An 18,730-nucleotide genomic window follows, 5' to 3' on the forward strand; every position below is an offset into this window, starting at 1 on the left:
CTGTCTGGCTGCGAGGGGCCATCGTGGGCACTTGGTCAGGCAGTGGGGAGCATCCTCCTTCTGCAGAGGAGGGTGGAAGTGGAGATTGAGGTCCAAAAGCTGCCTCTCCCCCCTCCTTTCTACAGGAAAGTGCAGCTGAGACTTCTACACCCCGACAGACAACACAGAGTGTTTCTGGGATGAAACAGGCTACACCTGTTGGCAAAACAGCAACCATGGAGCAGGCAGGAACAGGATCTCTTGGTAAAACCCGCAGTACCAGCTATTTGTGGAGCACAAAACATCCTCAGTGAGGCTGCACAAGTGCGCAGAAAAGCTCATGGACTGATACAAAACCCATGGAGGCACAAACAGAACATCTTCTGTTGTTTGAAGATCCAGCTAAAGAACAGATTTCAGCCGTAATATTGGAACCTAATTAATCTACAATATTTAGCTGACTGCTCTGCAGAATGCTATTTGTATTTAACTCAACACATGCCAGAGGATCCCAGCCATGACATGAGCAGCATTTTAACACATCCCTTACAGATGAAAACTTTCTCCCTGCCTTGCCAGGCCAGGCTGGCAGTCACCCAGCCCTTTTATTCTGAAATATGTTATTGTTCTTGCCGACCTAAGGTTAATCTCACCCAAGGATGAGAAACCCTGGTGCAGTTGCTAAATATCAGAAAGGTTCCTGCCTGTTTATTGCCCAATATTGTAAGGCAGCTTGACTGCCACATGGACACCACCCAGTTTGCCGACTGCAGCACAGACCTCCAATCTGTTCTGAAAGCTGTTGCACTGCTTTTCTCATTTCAGCTGGGAATTGGGTTGGAGCTAGGGAAAAATGAAGTTGCCCACATTAGTGAGCACCGAACCATTAAAAAGGCCACCATTTGGGCTCCAACAAACACCTCAAACTCCAGCCAATTTCTCTGACCATTTCAAACCTCAGGAGCCCACAAAGCTCAAATGGAAATTGTACACACTGCAGCACAAAGAATTTTGCCCTGGGTTTCCTTCTAGATTCTGGTTAGAAATGCTTTAGGACAAGTGTCTTTATCAGCTGTCTTTATCAGTGGATTTATCCCATCAGAAATTTGAGTCCAGAGTTGTCTGCCCAACTGTGAATGTCAGTCTTGGGTCATTCCAGGTTGACCTCTAAAACTTAAGGAAAACATTCAAAGCTACTTTTCCCAAACTGGGACACACATTTATTTTTATGTGCACTAACAATGGCTTTCTGTTGCAGAAAATAAAATAAAAAACTAAAACCAAATCTGAAATGCAGCAGCAGAAATTCTAAACATAAAATGAGGGAAGAAAGCTGTGTCCCTCTGTCTCTTTCAAGAGCCACCTTACCTTACAGTCTACTGCTACTTCCACAGCAGCAACTTCACCTCATCTCTGATGCTCATCAACTGCAGCTTCTCCCCCCAAACCCTCCTTGTCCTCTGATAGCACAGCTCTACTGTTTCATGCTCTTTGTCTGCTTTTTCCTGTTTTCATTGGGGTGCCTAAAGGTCTGATGGCAAAAGATGAAAAACTGCAGCATGCCCTGCTCCAGGACAAAGGCATGTGGGCAGGTGATCCACAGAAAAGCTTTACCAACTGGAAGCTGATGAAACTCCTGGGGTAACACACTGATGCTATATTACTCCCAGATTCAGTTGGCTCAGAAGTCAAAGGAAATCTCATCTGTCAATTTTCCCCGTGTAATGAAGAACAGGATTTGGCTGTGGGATTGGGAAGCAGCTTACATCTCCTACAGGATGAAATAAAGCCCTGCTGCCAGTCCCTATGTCCAGTCTCAGCACAGCCACATCCACTTTGAACCTGGGGCAGCTGATGTGTCTGGACCTTGCAGGCTCAGAATTCAATTAGCATGATATTACAGCTTCCTTAGCACAGAGCCACGATTCTCAGCTGAAGATTTGGCTGGATTTTTTAGTAACTGGAAAGTGACCTTTCTGTGTATGAAAACACTGCGGGCAGGGCACCAATAGTTCGCCTGCAATGTGACATGATGATAAATTCCTCTACTTTACAATGATAGTGTTCATCTCCAAAGGGAAATTTCCTAGAGTTTTGGATGTAACACAGGGCTGCGATTCAGAAATGAGTGGGAGATGCAAGGGCTATTTCATTTTGTCATGTAAGTTGGTTTAGTTCAAGGCAAGCGAAAAGGAGCTACAGGGATTTCCATCAGATGATGGCCCAGATTGCATGCGTATTCAAGGTGTGTTATTAACTTTAGCTTTCTCAAAAATGCAGTTATTTCACTTCCAAAGAGCCGGTATGAACAATATATTTCCATTTTTAAATCATGCAGACCTGCATTCTTTGAGCTTCCCTTTGAATTTCTGTTATCTCCAGATTCAAAGCAAACTTCATTTAAAACCAGTGAGTTCAAATCAAAATCACATCAAACCATAAACTTCACATGGCATACCTGAAAAAACTGTAAATCAGTTCTGACTGGCCCTATCCCAAACTCACATGGGCTTTGACAGCCAGCCAGGTGTAATCAAATATCTAGGATGCTTGCTGGACCCGTGGAAAAAAACAATATGAAGTTTTGATTTTCCAACAAAACCCTAACCAGATGATTTTTGCACAGTTCAAAGGATCACCCCAAGGACATCAGTTAAGCCAGGGCCAGAAACTACAGAAAAATAGGGTGAGAAAAAGAAGAAATAATTGCACTAATGGGATTTAAAAATCAACTCATCTTTTACGCCAGCCCACAAGCAAACCCCAGCATCTGGAGCTCCTGGGTGCAATTTGCACCTGCCCCTGCTTCTTTTGCCATTCAGAGATGCAAACTGAAGGGATGCAGAATCAAGAGATAGTTCTGAGTGCACAGCACAGTCTCCTGTGCAGCACATGAAAGTGCAATCCAGCAATTTGCCATGTGCTCCCATTTATTCCTGCCAGACCTCTGCTATTTCTTCAACTCAGCAGCAGGACATAAAGATGCTGCTCTCAAACAACAGCATCTTCCACGCCAGCACTGCCAGGATCTCACCTCAGAGCAGTAATTCTTAGAGTTAGCCCTGAACTGTGTTATTATGCTTAAATTCACAAATACAGCTACTAGCAGCAACGGCACCCCATTCAATAGGCTAGACAGACAGGATCAAGCAGCAGCACCCAAACAAGAATTTAGGCCTTCAGTTCTGCAAGTATCAGCCTCATTAAAGCTAAAAGACATTTTCAAGCCGCAGCACAAGCTCCCGTCTACAACTTCCACATTACTGCTCACAGAAGTGTGAAGGCATTATAGACTGATAAGTGCTTTAGCAGACTGTATATCCATCCACTGGAGAGCGAGGTTAAACAAATACAGGAGCCAGAACATTATTGTTGGCTGAGCACTCGGTTCCCGAGCTGCCCGTCTCTAACATGAACCAGCCAGGTCCACTGCAGCACAGCTTTGTGCAGCTGTGGGCCAAGGCTGGCTGTGGGGTGCTGCAGCAAAGCAAAACAATCCCATCCCATCAGCTTTCATCACCAAGGAGCAGAGCAAAAGCAATTTTTTTTGTTTTTCCTTTGACTGGAGCATTTCACTCAGGAGCAGCTGGCACCAGAAAATCTAACTGTCAAAGGCAGAAAGTGTGCCACACTTTAGGAGGATCTTAAATATATTTTCGTTATTATATTCATGATTCTGGCTCACTAGATTCATTGTACTTTTGCAACTCCTGTAAGGCAAAGCAGGGTTGGTACAATCCACTTGGTAACATCCCCTCGGTAACATCCCCTCCTTCCTGCCCAGAGCTGGTCCCATACCTTTGTCTGGATGAAGAAAACACACAGCTAGGTAGAGAAAACCCAAAATTAACAACAACAAATCCCTTAAAAACTTGAGTTCTCCATCAGGATAACACACTGGCTGAGGCGGACAGAGATGCTTAGAAGCACACGGGCTATGTTACTGATAAAAAAAGAGATACATAAGAAAAAAAATTAAGCCACGACTCTCAAGCAGGGAAAAAAATGCAGTTGCTTTTGTTTCCTGTACAGTAGAAGCAAACCCTAAGTATTGCCATCCCTGCACCACCCTGAGTGCTCATGGGGCACAGGAGCCACTTCCCAGAAGGCGAAACAAGGCAGGTGCCACCCTGAGCCCTGCAGACCCCTGGCTAAGCTTCGCCTGTGGCTGAGGCAAGCAGCTGTGCAGTGGTTAATGTCAGCCCCGACCACATGATCACACTCAGAAAAGGTCAAAAGAGTGATTCTTCATTTAAAAACATCTGTGTGTTTAAAGAACAAAACTTTCTCATGTGCAGAAAACCAGGGGTTTCCAGTACTTTTATTTCCAGAGTTAAAGCCATGCTTTTCAGCTTTGTTTAGGGTTATGGCCCACGTAAACACGCTGTGTAAACTGCACGCAACACTCAGCACACAGCCTTTCCACAGGCAAGGATAACTGGGGGTGCAAATCTCTCTCTCCCTGGCTCCTCTTCCCTCTCCAGGCTGCTCAGCTTCCCCCACTGTGCTCCCAGTGAGCCAGCCAGCCACCCTGCTGTTGTCCTTCCCTATATGAAGACATACACATGCCTCTAATCCTAAGGGTGTAAGTCTGCTCTGGGCTGTCAACAGGCCTTAATTGGATACATCCAGGGAGATGATACATTGGGAAGAGGCCCTGAATTTAATAGGAAAAGGGAAGGCTGCAGAGAGGCTCCAGGGGAATGCGAAGGGGGGCTTGGAGGATCTGCCCTGTGCACCAGGGAGCAGTCACACCTCAGCTGGCAAAACCTTTCAGTTCCCATCCAACTATCAGCCCTACATCAAGGGGTATTAATCAAGATTAAACCCTCTGGTTTGTTTTTCAACACCTGAAGACATGGCTTGCAGTATGCAAATCAAAAGGTTCCCCCTTGCTTCGCTGGGCTTTTCCCAGCAAAACTGCAGAGTAATGAAACCACCATGCTGCAAACAAATTCCTCTAAATGAGCTGGACCATCCAGGGAGAGCCCACAGAGCAGCACCAGCTGCTGCCTCCAGCCCCTGCACATCTCCGCCCAAGTAAAGGCTTGTCTGGGGAAGCCTGTCACTGCCCTCTAAACTTGGAACAACCCTGGTTGCTCCAATAAACCTCAAACTCCAACAAATTAAGCCAAAATACTTGAAGCAGTTAGTCCTTAATGTTCCAGGCTAGTAGGGGAGTTCAGAGGAACTCCCAGCTCCTTCAGCCTCACTGCCTTCCAGGAGCAGGCACTGGGGGGATGGGGGAGCAGAGGGAATGGAGGAACACCCAGGTACCAAGGCCAGCCTTTCTCAGCAGGAACAACCTCTGGGAAACAGGTAAATTTCCACAGAGTGAGGCTTTCCCTCTGCAGCTCACAGCGTGCACTTAGTGCCAGGCACAGGGACAGAGCAGCTCTGCTGGAAGGACAAATGTTTCAAAGGGTTTTGGATGGAGAAAGGTGGGAAGAAGGTCATCTTTACCCTGTGCTTCACCTGCCCCTCTCTGAAGAGTGACTTGTCTTCTCTGAGCATGATGACACAAGGGTTAATTACCAAAAAAATGGAAAAATGACATCCACTGCCAGAAGTGCTAAGTGGAAGGATTTTGACCCAGTGACTAAAATGGCTAAGCAGAACTTGATGTTCTCCTGAGCTGAGGGCTTCTCCCAGAGAGGAGGTACATGTGGGGACAGATAATAGCACTGATCCTGCAAATAACCATTTCCTGGCACGTGTGAGAGCTTGGAGCCAGACCCTGAGACCATGGTGGAAACCCAGTCCCCAGGAGACTCCTGCTGATAGCACGGGGAGCTGGGCCACTTACCAGATGTGAATTTGAATTACCAGTGTGAATCATGTCTCCTTATCAGATTCCCCACTGAAATGACCTCAGAGGAAAGAGCAGTCCTGCAGCTTTGCAGGCAGCACTTCCAAAAGTGAGCACAGATGTGGGGTTCCTCCACAGTTGCAGCTCCAGCTAAGGCAGCACAGTTCAGGAGAGACTTGGAGCAGCTCAACAGTGTATCCAAATGGTCCCCAGTTCGTTGTTTGTTTTTCTCCTCATTTTATTATTATTATTATTATTATTATTATTATTACTATTACTATTATTATTACTAAAGATGATTCTTATTTTCAGGTGGGGACAGAGGGATTGACTCAAGATGCCTTCAGGACAGTACTGGGTAAACACCATCCTCCAAATTATGCCTTTTAGAGACATCTTAAGAGGAACACCCTGAAATTCATTGGCATTCAAAATACGAGGTGTCTTATGACAATGTGGGCTAAAATGCCTACGGTACTTCAAACAAGTGGTGCAGACGATCCTTCATTTACAAGAAAAAAAATAAATTCTTTGCTCCTGGCATGAGAAAGTTTACTTTCAGCTTAAAGAAATGACCGTGTGGTTTTGAGGATGGCATTCCGTTCTGCTGGAGAGCAGCACCCTGCCTGCCTGTACATCCAAGGCTTTGTAGCTCCATTACAACCCTGGAGATCTCTGTTTACATATTTGACATGTTTCCTTGTGCAGAACATGAAACCAAATTACAGAGTAAAAGCCATTATGGCTTTGCTCTTGCACCCTTTTCCATCCCCTTCTCCCATGGCTTGGTTTAGATCTATCTGGCCATTTTTAACTGCGCCGGGTTGCCTGGCAGTGCTTCAGGCAGGTTTATTTGCTGTTGCACAGGGAAATCATGGAAAAGCTGGTGAAGCCACATGCCAGGGAGCGGGGAGAAGAAGGCCGGGGTGGGGGTGGGATAAGAAATGCCGAGAACCCTTCACGCATGAACAAAGCAGACGTGTCGATGCATTTATGCAAAATCATTCTGCTCTGAATGGAGAGGGACCCAAGACAAACAACCCGGATGGGATGCAGGGGAGCTATCCCACGCTCACGGCTGGACATGCTCTGCATCCCAAGGCTTGTGAGCAGCAGCAGCAGACGGGGAGAGTGGCAGGTTGAGGGGCAAGGGCCGAGGAGGGGGGTCTCCTTTCAGAGGAGTGCATGTTAATGAGCAGCACTGCTGTCGGGGGGTCCGGCTGCCCGGCTCGCCGATGCCAGGGGGGTCCAAGCCGCTCTCTATTGACGCCTCTAATCTGGGTGGGTGGCTGGGTGTACAGCAGATATGATCGTAAAATGGTAATTTACTTCCTAAAGAAGCACATAATCCGTATTACTGCCCAAGACAATATTCCTTTCTTGCCTTTCTTCTTGCTTCTAGAAACAACAAATGGCATGGAACTCTGCTCTCGTTTCATTAGTGGTAAATGTCTCCTAGTTCTAGGAAGATGGGACCAATTTCCGGCACCTGAAGATTTTTGGTTTGACCTTCATCTCTGAAAAAGTCAGATTGAACCTCTCTGAGAGTACGGTTGGCTGCTTTGCTCTCTGCATCATTCTTTGTTTCTTTTATCTATTTTCTCTACAGTACACAAAGGGAACACAGTGTACCAGCCCCTGGTACTCACTGTTCTGTTTCCCTTAGATGACTTGCATATGTGCTCTTGAAAAATTATACTAAAAACCAAGGGGGGGAGGGGAGTGGAAAGAAAAAAAAAAAAATCCCTTGAGTGTTTGGCAAAATTGCTTGGAATCTCCTCTGACATCTCATTGTGTTCTCTCTGTCCTCCCCTTACACAAATCAGCCAGAGGCTATGACATCAGCTATGGGGTCTGAGCTTTACTCCAGCCAGGAGCAGAGGAGCACTGGAAGCCATGGGGATGGAGGGGTGGGAGGGAGGGGATCCCTGTCTGTCCTGGCAGGGAGCAGGCAGCCAGGTGAGGGGCAGCATCCTCAAACCAGCCCTGGCCTGACTTTAAGGGTAATGCTCTTCCCTCAGCCATCTCTCTGCAACTGAAACCTTCTGCCAGCCAGCCTACCTAGAAATCCCATTTCTCATTTTATTTAGCTCCCCAGAGTGCTGAGATCATTCCTGAGTCATGGCACTGGTGGCAGATGACACATCTTTGTAGCATCCCTCACCTCGGACCCTTCGCATGGACCACCTCTTCCAGTGAGGCAGAGCAGCAAAGCAAATGTGCAGCTAAGGCCCAGTGGAGTTCTTTTGGCAGAAAGGTTGCAGAATCCAGCTTTCCCAGAAAGACAGGTGGGAAGCAATGTTTCCAGCCATTAAAGCAAGGAGATGATGGGACAGTTTTCCAGTCCTTTTGTGCTGGGAATGAACAGCCAAATTGTGCTCAAGATTGATTAATTCACAAACAGGATGATGTGAGGGGGCTGACAGAGCTAAAATGCAGATTTAATGACCTCAAACCCCTCCAGGGCTCTGCTCCCAGGCAGCAACTCTCAGCAGGCCCTGAACAGTTTTCTTTTTATCCAAGATAGGAACATTTCCCTTTCAAGATATCCTGAACTTCCTAGTCCTTGGGAGGTTTAGGCTCAGTAATGCCCAGTGCCGGCAATGTCTCTGAAGGATTTTGAGGTCTAATCCTCAAACAGTAGCTTTACCTTTCCATGCTCCCATTTCCACCTCTATTAAATGGAACAGAGACCAAGCAATGTGGCTGTGATAAGGCTTAATTAACCACTGTGCATTGGAAAAAAGAATACGAAAAATATCATCACTTAATCCAAGGAAGGAGCTTTCCAGACTGAATTTGCCTGACAGTCAGGGCCAGGCTCGTGACGCAACTCTCCAGCCTCAGGCAAAAGACCAAATTGGCTGGTCTGTAGTTTCCAGGGGAAATGAAGACAAAATTTTGGACCCCTGGAACTAACTTTAGACTTGGAGACTCTGTAACCTAAGCTGAAGCCCTTTGGTGGATCAGCCAGTACTGGAAATGAGCTCAGCCATGTTCAGCAAACCTACATTCCTCCTGTGACAGCCTGTGCACAGTGTCCAGTTCATCTTTTTCCAGAACTGGTCTCTGATCACTCATGGTTCCTCCATTAATGGTTTTTCTTAGTGGGATTCTGCCCTCATCCTCCAGAGCTTAGTGGTTCAAAGTCTGGCTCGGCTATAAATAACAAAGACATTTGCAAAGCAAATCATCTTATTAAAAATGGGGATTTTTTTATCCCTCCAACCACAACAAAACTCTTACCGTTGAAGAGCAACAGGACTTGGCTGTGAATTGGGAAGTTCAAAAAGGGCCACTTGCAGAGCCGACAGACAGACACCCTCCCTCTTCTCAGCAAGATCACCCCAAAGGAAAGGAATGGCTTCTCCATTAAAAGTTGCAGGTTTCCTCTCTTTCCACTCCTGTTCAAGATTACTCTATTTGCTGGCTGTGCTGGATCTTTGGGGAATTATCTTCAGCATTATATTTATTAGACAGAATAAAACTGCATGGCAGAGAACTTCATCATCTTTCTCTTCAATTTTCTTATGGTATTTTCTTACCACTCTTGGAGCCCTTGCTCTACCATGTTATTTCTTTTAGTATTCAGGATATTTTTGTGCTCCTAGCTTCTCCTTTTGTGGGCTATTCCAGACATGCTGCAATTCTAGACATCTTTGCTGCTGGTGGAAGGTTTGCTGCAGCAAGTCTGGATGAGTGCAATTGTGGGAACTGTAATAGGGGCAGGAGGGGGTCTCTGCTTGTGGGAAAGATGTAATAAGAATCCCCTTCCACAACTTCTTACTCCATAGAATCCCCTGTGGGGTACCCAGAGGAGAACAGGGTGTGTTCTTTAGTCTGGGAATGAAAACGAATCCCAGGATCTGTCTGTGCCCAGCAGCCTTGGGAAAGAGTCCCTGTTCTGTTAACTGTGCCTGAGCTGTGTGGCTTTTCCATAAAGTGGAAAACCAAGCTCAAACAATGGCATAGGGACAAAAAAAGTTACTTTTATATATATATATATATATAAATAAAAAATATATATAAAAATTATTTATATATGGTTACTTGGTCTAAACAACTTCTGCACAGCTGGGAGGAAATGCAGCAAAAGACAGTTCCTGGGGGACTGTCCCTCTAAATTACCAACCCACACCAACAGCCAAGTCTTGAGCACAGATTGCTGTGACAGGAGGAGCAAGGTCAGGAAACAGCCACCTGAAGACCCATTAGTCCCATCCTATAATTCTCTATTGTAAAGGCCCAAGGGGAAACTGCAGGTGAATCAGTTCTCCAAAAGCAGGAGTGCCACCAGCAAGAGGAAAGGAGAAATGGCGCTGCCAGTGTCCTGTGCTCAGCCTGCACTCACCTGCCTTTGCTCTGCTCACCGCAGCTGGAGCATCCCTGCAGGAATAGGTCTGTCAGAGGCTTCCTCCAGAGGCACATCTGTACAGACACCTTAGCAAAATGCCCAGATCCGCCCTGCTCAGTACAACTTACTCCAGCAAGAGAGACGAACAGGAGCTAATGCACTCACCCAGCATAAACTGTGGCAAAACAAAACTGGTGTGCAAGGAGAGGCTGTTTGCAAACTCACAGCAGAAGCATGAGGAAAAAGAAAAAACAGCTCAAGAGTGAGCAAAGCCCTTATTGCTGAATTCCTCCTGCAGCTGACAACAGGTACTGAGCAGCATCTGCTTCCAGGTCTGTGGAGAACACCAGATTAGAAATCAAACTGCAAAACTACCCTGCACTGGTGTTTGCCTTTCTGTGCTGGTGCAGTGTTGCTGACTGGCCCTCTTTGGCTCTGAATATGATGCTGTCAGTACTGAGAATATTTCTTAATCAGCACTGAAGGGTGGCTGCCAGGAAAGTAGAAGTGGCTGTTTCTCAGTCTTGCTTCTGCAGAAAGGGTGATTGTTTAAAGGGGGGGCTGTTTGACCTTTCCGTTTTTCAAATCTGTATCTCTTTGCCAAGACTGTGTCATTCTTTGTAAGCATTTTATTGTTCAAAACAAATCTTATACTGCGAAGTTTCTTTTTTATCTCCCTTACTATGTTGCCATTCGGAAACCTCACACTAACAAGTGATGTAAGAGCCATCTCAAACTAATAACTAAGTGTGGGTATCTAAGGAGAAGCCAGCTGCAGACATGGGCAATGTCTTCAGTGAACTGAGCAAAGAGGTCACAGAAACAGCCCTACAACAAGAAGAAAGTGCTCTCCAGCCTGTGCTTATCAACAATCCCCCGGCAGAAAACAAGGCACGTGGGCAGATATTGCTGAGAGATACCAGAATGACCAACCAACCTGGGATGCAAACTCCTCAGAAAAAGCCTTGACAGAACTATGACAGTCATGCAGAGAACCTGGTGTTGAGATATCTAAGGATGAGAAACATTTGAAGTCAGGACATGCTTAAAATGTTTTAGAGCGCCTTGAGAACGCTGGGGCAATGATGAGAGACGGGGATGGCTGACAAATAGGCAGCTTATGTATTCTGTATATTGCTGGGCACTGCACTCAAACATATCCTTCATGGCATTCCTGATGGGAGGCCAACACAAATACCACTCTGATTAATCAGGAAGCTACCCAGCAACAACATGAAACGTTTGCACAAGACCAACAAGCACACAACCTACTGTGAAAGGTATCTGGGTGAGGAAAGGTGCTCTTTTCATCAATACAGAAAACCCCTAAGGCTCAGTGCTTGTGCAGATAATGAAGCTAAACATGTTTACACACAGTGATCATTACATGCAGTGATTACAGGAGTTCTTAGGTTAATTTTCATCTCCACAAGCTAACAGACTGATGACCTGCTGCCCCACCTCACCTCTCCAGAGTGACAAGTCAGGTGCTTTCCCAAGCCAACTGTCTTGTTCCTGGGGGAAAAAAAGACTTTCCCGAAATCTATGTGATTAAAAAGGTCAATGAACCCCATGCACTCAAACTGGTGTAATAGGACCAGCTGAGCTAAAGCAAAAATTCTTTTTGCTGGAAGTAAATAGCACACTGTTATCTCCCCAGGGGCCAGGCAATAACAGGAGGCATGTTCCCATTCACTCTGCCAGTGTGTGATATGCTACTGCTCTGCCTATAAATACAACAGCTTTTTTTGCCCCTTTTTTTTTTTAACAAAGCTGTGACAACTTCATCTCATCTGGGTACAACAAACACGCCTGAGTTGTGGCTACACAGCAGGGCTTTCTGTTGTGTGTATGCGTGGTGGTGGTTTTTCCACCACAGGACCATATGTTACCTACTGTGTGGTGTGGCTGAGTTCCTACCAGTGCTTCAGAGAAAATCAGGGCAGCTCTCTGAGCAGCTGCAGGGGGACAGAATGCCTGGGGACATGCCCAAAAAGCAGCACCTGAACTGGAGACACTGGCCTTTGGTCTGCACAGGGAGCTTGAACGGGAAACAAGTTGTGAAGGCACAAGCAAGGGTCCAGAGGAAAGTTCCTTTTACAGTGTGAAATAATAAATGAGACCATGACAAAAAGTCAATACTGGGCTCGGAATTCTGTCTTGATACTCTGCCAGCTAACCACGCTTTGTGCATTTAGAACTGACCTGGTCATTAATTTGTTACAGACTTGTGCAATGTGAGCAAGGCCAAGTCTCTTGCATAAAGATGTTTTCTCTTGCAAGCCAACTGGAAATGCTTAACATTTACTATTCACAGAGAGATCTGCTTGTCATATCTGTGACACGGCACTCCTCTCTGCACTGCCCACTCAAGACACCTCCTGGATAATTAGATTCTTAGAAAAACTTTTCTGCATCCAACCAGAAGTCAGCCAAAGTTGATTAGTGTGATAAGTACTCTAGTAAGGGACAACAGTGGGGGCTGAAGGAGGAATATACAAAATAGCTCTTATAGATGAACATCCTTTCCCTTTAAAAATAATCAACAAGCAATGTGGGCTTTCCCAAATCAGGTTGCATCTGAACTGCTGCATCTGCATCCTGTACAGCTCTGTTTTCCAGGCATTTATCTAATGTTTTTTTGAACTCATTTGAATCTAATTCTCTCAAAGAGACAAAAGGTAAAGTTATGGTAACTGGAGCTATTTATGTTACAAAGGAGACATGGGAGAAGGGGGTTAAAGCTAATGAATGGCTTTGGGAATGGACAGGACCTTTCTCAGAATAGAACAATAGGGTGCTTTTATGGAACTGGGAGGCAGAAAACACAAAACTATTAAAAAAGAAAGAACACTCTTTTGTATTATTCGGCATTAGCCTTCAGAACTCATTGCCACAAGCTCGTCCCCTGTGCTTGCTGTGAAGAGCCCGTCTATCTTCTAGGTGATGATGGCTGGGAGAGGTGACTCCTGCACAGCTCATTGAATCAATCCAGCCACAACTTCAGCCAGTTCGAGTTGGGTGACTGGGACTGAATTTCAACTCATCACTACTAATCAGGCTCAGAAAGAGAGAAACTGCTGCCAGGGGCCTTCCTTGGTGAAGCAACAAGTGAATAGGCAAGGGTCACAGCAGCCCAGAATGCTGGCCATTGACCTCCACCTGAGAACACTGCTCCTTGCTGGACTTCCAGGAGAGAAGAAGGAACATGCTGTCCTCACCTGGGTTGCTGCTGGCTGACCGATGACCACCCACCCTGGGCACTGCTGGTCACTGTGGTGTGAGACAGAGACGTTGGAAGCCCACTGATCCAGGAAGCCTTTGGGAGTGTAAACACCACAGTCTTTGATGCTGGTCATTTGCTCGAATTCCTCACAGACTCCATCACCGTCGTGGAAATAGCACCTGCTGGGTTCATCTGCCAGGGGAAACAGAGAAGAGAAATCACACTTGTCTGCAGGGTGGTTCCTATGACCTGATACCATCAGTGGTCCTGTATCTGCTGTGTCAGGTCATGGGGAGGCGGAAGCATTGGTCACTTCTGGGTCATACCAAGGTGATTTAAATAAAGCCAAGCAACAATAACCAACTTTTGTATTGGGCAATTCCCTGAAGATATTTCCTAATGATAGGGGGTTTCTGCTTATTTTCATCTATCTCCTTTTAAAAGGAGAAGAAAGCAGCAATAGAAAATACATAGAGAGGCAAATGTGGGTGTTGGCATAATTCCACCAGCTGGGATGGAAAAACGCCAGTGGAGGATTTGGTCTAAAATGTTTCCCTTTTTGTTTTTAAAAGATATCTGCAAATCAACAACAACAGCAGCAACTGTGGCTGTAGAGATGGTGAAAACTGCCAAGTTCACAGTTGTAATGACCAAAGGGCCAAACAGATCTGTTTATCCAAGGCAGCTACAGTACACACAGTGTGAGGGTGAGTTTGCCACATACACACACGGCTTCAACCAACATGACTCAGATTTGACCTGAAAGGATCAAAAGCAGCAGGAGACTTTATTATCCTTGCCCATTTATTCTGTGGCTTCTCTAATGAGACTGCCAACAAAGATGCCAAATTTTTGAGGTTGTTTCTGTAACACTGGCCCATTAAAAACTGAACTGAGATCCATCTACTCTTTTCAAACAGACTGCATAGCAATAATGACTTTCAGTCATTAGAGTACTCTGTGAAATGGAAACCTTTGACCTGTTGGTATCCTATTTTGTATTGTATTATCATTGCCAGTCCCCAGAGGTATCCAGTTCTGACAGCCTGTTGTATTTTTGTCTGGCAAATAAGCCTGTTGAAAAAACGGTAGGAAATTAGCCAGAGCTGCTAGCTGGACTGATGGAAAGGATCCCTAAGGAGAGTCCTATCGGTAGCATTGGACTATCGCGAGCTAGGTGTCAGAAAATCTAGCGGCTGCTCAATTTTGAGCTACTTCCAAACTACTAAATCCCCTGTTTATTTTTCCTCCTGGTTTACACAGTGAAATACCATCATGAGCCAGAAAAAATCGGTTTACTACTATTCAATTATTTAATGACTTTCACTCCTTTTCATCCTGTGTAATATTCCAGGTCTTTAAGAGAGGGTGGCTTTGAAAGAATGGAGAAGTCTATCAGGGAAAAATGTCATTATGGTTTGATTTCATCACAGCCTCTGTGGATAACTTGTGTACATGGATAAGCGTAGGGAACTGTGTATTTGTCAGGCCAGTGCTCCAAGCTGGTGAAAAGCAGCACAAGTCTGGAAGTGTTTCAGCCGTATGAGTGCAGCCCTGAATGAATATTCCCAGGGTGGCCAAACTTCTTGCCCTTGCATGTCACATCTTAAAATCTTCATTTGTCTGGGAGCCACCAAACATATACCCCACCCCTGAAAGAGCTCCGAGGAGGGCTTGGGAGAGCGTTTCCCAGACAAGAGATGACAATGGCTCCTGGGGTGTCCGGGTGATGTGCTGATGGGCCCTAAAGCAGCCCAGCAGTGCTACCCCCATGGGGCTCATTCATCCCTGGGAGAGCCATGCCCTGCGTCTGGCCAGCTCAAGGAATGGGTGGAATGAGAATGTCACTGTGATGGCCATGGAGACAAACTCTTGGTTGCCTCACCTTACCCTTCTGCATCTCTTGTTCTGCTCCTCTCCCATATCAAGGCATAGGCGAGGTCTCAGGACAGGAGGATAAAACTAAGTGGCTTACCCACTATGTCCCAGTTTGAGTGAGAGCCCTAACAGAATCTCTGAGAAATATTCAGCCCCAGAAAGACTGTGGTCAGCAATCAAAAATCCTCAAAAACAAATGCCAAACAGATGAAAATATGCATTTTGGGAAAAAAAGAGCTTCTTTGTCATTTTATGAAAAGAAGCTTATTTCTGTAAAAAGGGAGAAAGAAAGAAAGGAAAATACCTATCATATCAAAAAGACCTGACCTTCAGCCTATAAACATATGCACAGTCAGATATGCACGTACAGTGAAACATCACCACCCTGCTGCACACCCACACCGACAGAAACACTGACACACAAACGCACGGGCGCTCCCTTTACACATCCCCGACTCAGCCACCCCCCCATGCAAACACATACCCACAAACTCACAGCCTAATTTTAGGCACATGCATTTAGACAGTGTTTCCCGGCCTTCCCAAAGCACTGACTTCTTTTCACGACAGGCACTGAAGTAAGCACAACATTTATAGAGCAACATACTCCTGCACTGGCTCCAAATGTTCCCTCCTAATGAGATGATAAACGTAATGGGCTTCTGATAAGATCATGTGTTTGGGATAAAAGAATACTCAAGGCCTACTCCAGCCTGATGACTTAATTCATACTCACGGAGGGGAAAGCAGCCTTTGAAAAGCTGTGATCCAGGACAGTGTGTGATCCTAACAGAGGCTAATTTGTTCCTGATTATGCTTAAGACCCCAATAAATCTGTCTGATCAGAGTCTGCAAAACCCGAGGGAGGAACTGAAAGGAGAGCCTGAGATGTCTGAATTAGATGGGGGCTGCCTAAATGATTAACCAAGTCCTGCTGAACAGCACTGTCATGAGCCCTGGAGCTGTGCTGGCCCTGGAGAGCCACGCATCCCACGTCCATGGGACACTGTGCACAGAAGCTGAGAGATGAGGTACCCACTCGCCTTTGTGTGCTTTGAAAATGGTGAGGGAAAGTGGCTTTACAACCCTGGTTACTTTCAAGGAAGATCTGTCGGTCTCACTACTGACTCATCACACAGTGTGAAGTGCTATGCCTTGAGGGGAGTGCTGGTAAGAAGAGGGGAAGACCTTTCCTGCCTGAGAGCTTCCCAATTCTGGGTGATGGCAAAGAGGGGAATGTCATTAAATCCTTCCCAGACACTGATGAGGGCACCAACCTTCAACAGCCAAATGTGCTGCATCACTGGGTGGGCTGCCAAAAAACTAGCAGAGGTTCTTCCTTAAGGTGTGGAGCACCAGCTCTACTCCGGATTCTTCCAGTGGTCTTGGATGATTGGTAGGTTACATGTTGAGCTTTACATTTTCATGAGCAAAGCAAAGAACAACCAGATTGTTTCTTCCTAAAACTGCCCTCACAAAATTAAAACGAACAGGCTTTTTCCCTTTCTTCAGTGGTGGGAACAGAGCTCAGTTATATTCATAGAGTCCTACAGGCTCAGAGCCAGAGAGGACAGTGTCAGGAGTGGTGTATTTCTAGGAATAAGTAGCTAATGGCTTTATTCCTATAACAATGCAAAATGCTTTTTCTGTTCTCTTCTTAACTACTGTGACATTAAATGCATCCATGGCCTTGGCAACATGAGCTAATTTTTGTCTCCACAGAGGTCTAGAGGCTCCCAAGACCTGGTGATGGTCACAGCAATGAACTGGTCATGCATGACCCGCACCACAGACTGCGTTCATCAATGCCGTGGACTTCTCACTTGAAAGATAAACCTGATTTGAAGGAGGTACGGAGGAAGGGAACATACAGGATATCTGATTTGTCCTCAAGGAAAAAATTACTTCGAAAAATTTAAAAGCAGTTGCCTGGAAATCCAGCTTAAATCTAGAACAGTAAAATGTCTGCAGGAGTAGCACCTGGCAGCAGAAGAGAGCATCTCTGGGGGATTGACAACAGATGCTGGAGGATGCTGAGCTGGACACAGGGAACACATTTTCATTCAGGCAGCCCAAGCTCCTTTTCCCCTAGAAAGTTCTTACTTAAGGCAGAAAAACATTGGGGCCAAACCAAAGTTCCTGTCTTGCCCTTGTTTTGGGAAAAGGCAGTCTCCAAGATTTCTGTGACATCTGGGAATCCCTGAAGAAGACTCCGTGGCAGCATCAACCTGGAGAAGTGTGACTTGAGGAAAAAGATTGGCAAGACCTGTGTTGTTAACTCTTGAAGTCAAGCTTTAAGATCTAGAATAATCTTGGGGCTTTTGTGTGTTGCACCAGAAAATGATGCAAACTCCATCCCTCCTTGCTTCCTAAGCTGCTGGAGCACAGTGCAAGAGGCTGCCTTTTGTACTGAAATACAGATCCCTCCTCTGGGGTTCAGAAATGAAAGGATGCCTGAGATGACACAGATGATTTAGTGAGCACTGGAAGCACCTACCAGAGCAGGTCTGGATGAGCAGGTAACTCCCCATCACTGTTACCTGTTGGAGGAGAAGCTGGAAAATCATCAGCAAAACGAGTGAAGCCTGACAGAGGCCAGCAAGCAGGATATACACTTATCTGTGATAGGCAGCTTTCCACCTCATTAAAAAAAAAAAAAAAAAAAAAAAGAGAGAGATAAAGAGATCCAATTCAAAGCACAGGGCACATCCTCAAATGAGGCTTTGAATGTCCAAGCAGGGTCGTCAAAGTGCTGGGGACAGACACTGGGGGCAGCTTCCTGTTTTCAGCCAGGACACAGTGATTGGCATCGGCATAGTCTTCTTTTGTGCAGCAACTACCATTTTTTTTAAAGGCCAGACAAAAAAAAAGGAGTATTTTTAATCTCAGCTGTTTACTCAGGGATGTTTCCAACTATAACAAGCCTCATGCCACATAACTATTTGTCCGGAAAAAAAAAAGGAAAAAAAAAAAGGGGGGGGGGACAAAAATGCAGAAGCATTGTCTCAGAGTAACAAATTCTTGGAACAGAACAAGATTTGCATTTTAACCCCTGTGAAGTCTGTCTGGAGGTGTGCAGGCCTTCAGACACAGCAAAGGCCAAACCCCAGGCTCACCAGTCAGCAGCTTCTGCAGAAGCAGGGTTTTACCACCACGTCACTTAATCGGCATCTCCAGCACGGGTGTTTATGTTCACACAGAGGAGAAGAAATGTATCCAGAGGTTTCTATCACAAAAGGGGAAATAATTCCACTGCAGATCACATGAACTCAGCGGCTGTGTGACCGCAGAACCTGCTCCATTTATTTCTATGGGAGTTTCACCTTTGGCTTCAGTGGGAAGAGAGTGAATAACATGGCCTGCTTCCAGGATATCTGCTAATCTCTTCTTTAATATTGAAGAAGGCAGAGACAGAGATATTTCCTGCTACAGTAAAATATTCAAGAGTTACTTTCCTTCCTGGATGTTCTGATTTGAAAGGAGG

The 18,730-nt window shown here is 45.7% G+C and overlaps 1 protein-coding gene across 1 annotated transcript in view; it reads right to left on the minus strand.

Annotated features, from left to right (window-relative positions):
- PAPPA (pappalysin 1) overlaps nt 1–18,730 on the minus strand; it is a gene marked incomplete at both ends in the record, with an annotated part of 174,395 nt that overhangs the window by 55,864 nt on the left and 99,801 nt on the right. The window contains one exon of the mRNA XM_082295308.1: nt 13,364–13,560. Within this exon, the coding sequence (XP_082151434.1) occupies nt 13,364–13,560 (197 nt within the window). The remainder of the gene's footprint in view (nt 1–13,363; nt 13,561–18,730) is intronic.

The sequence above is a fragment of the Coloeus monedula genome (genome assembly GCF_965178545.1).
Source record: "Coloeus monedula genome assembly, chromosome: 21".
Lineage (NCBI taxonomy): Eukaryota > Metazoa > Chordata > Aves > Passeriformes > Corvidae > Coloeus > Coloeus monedula.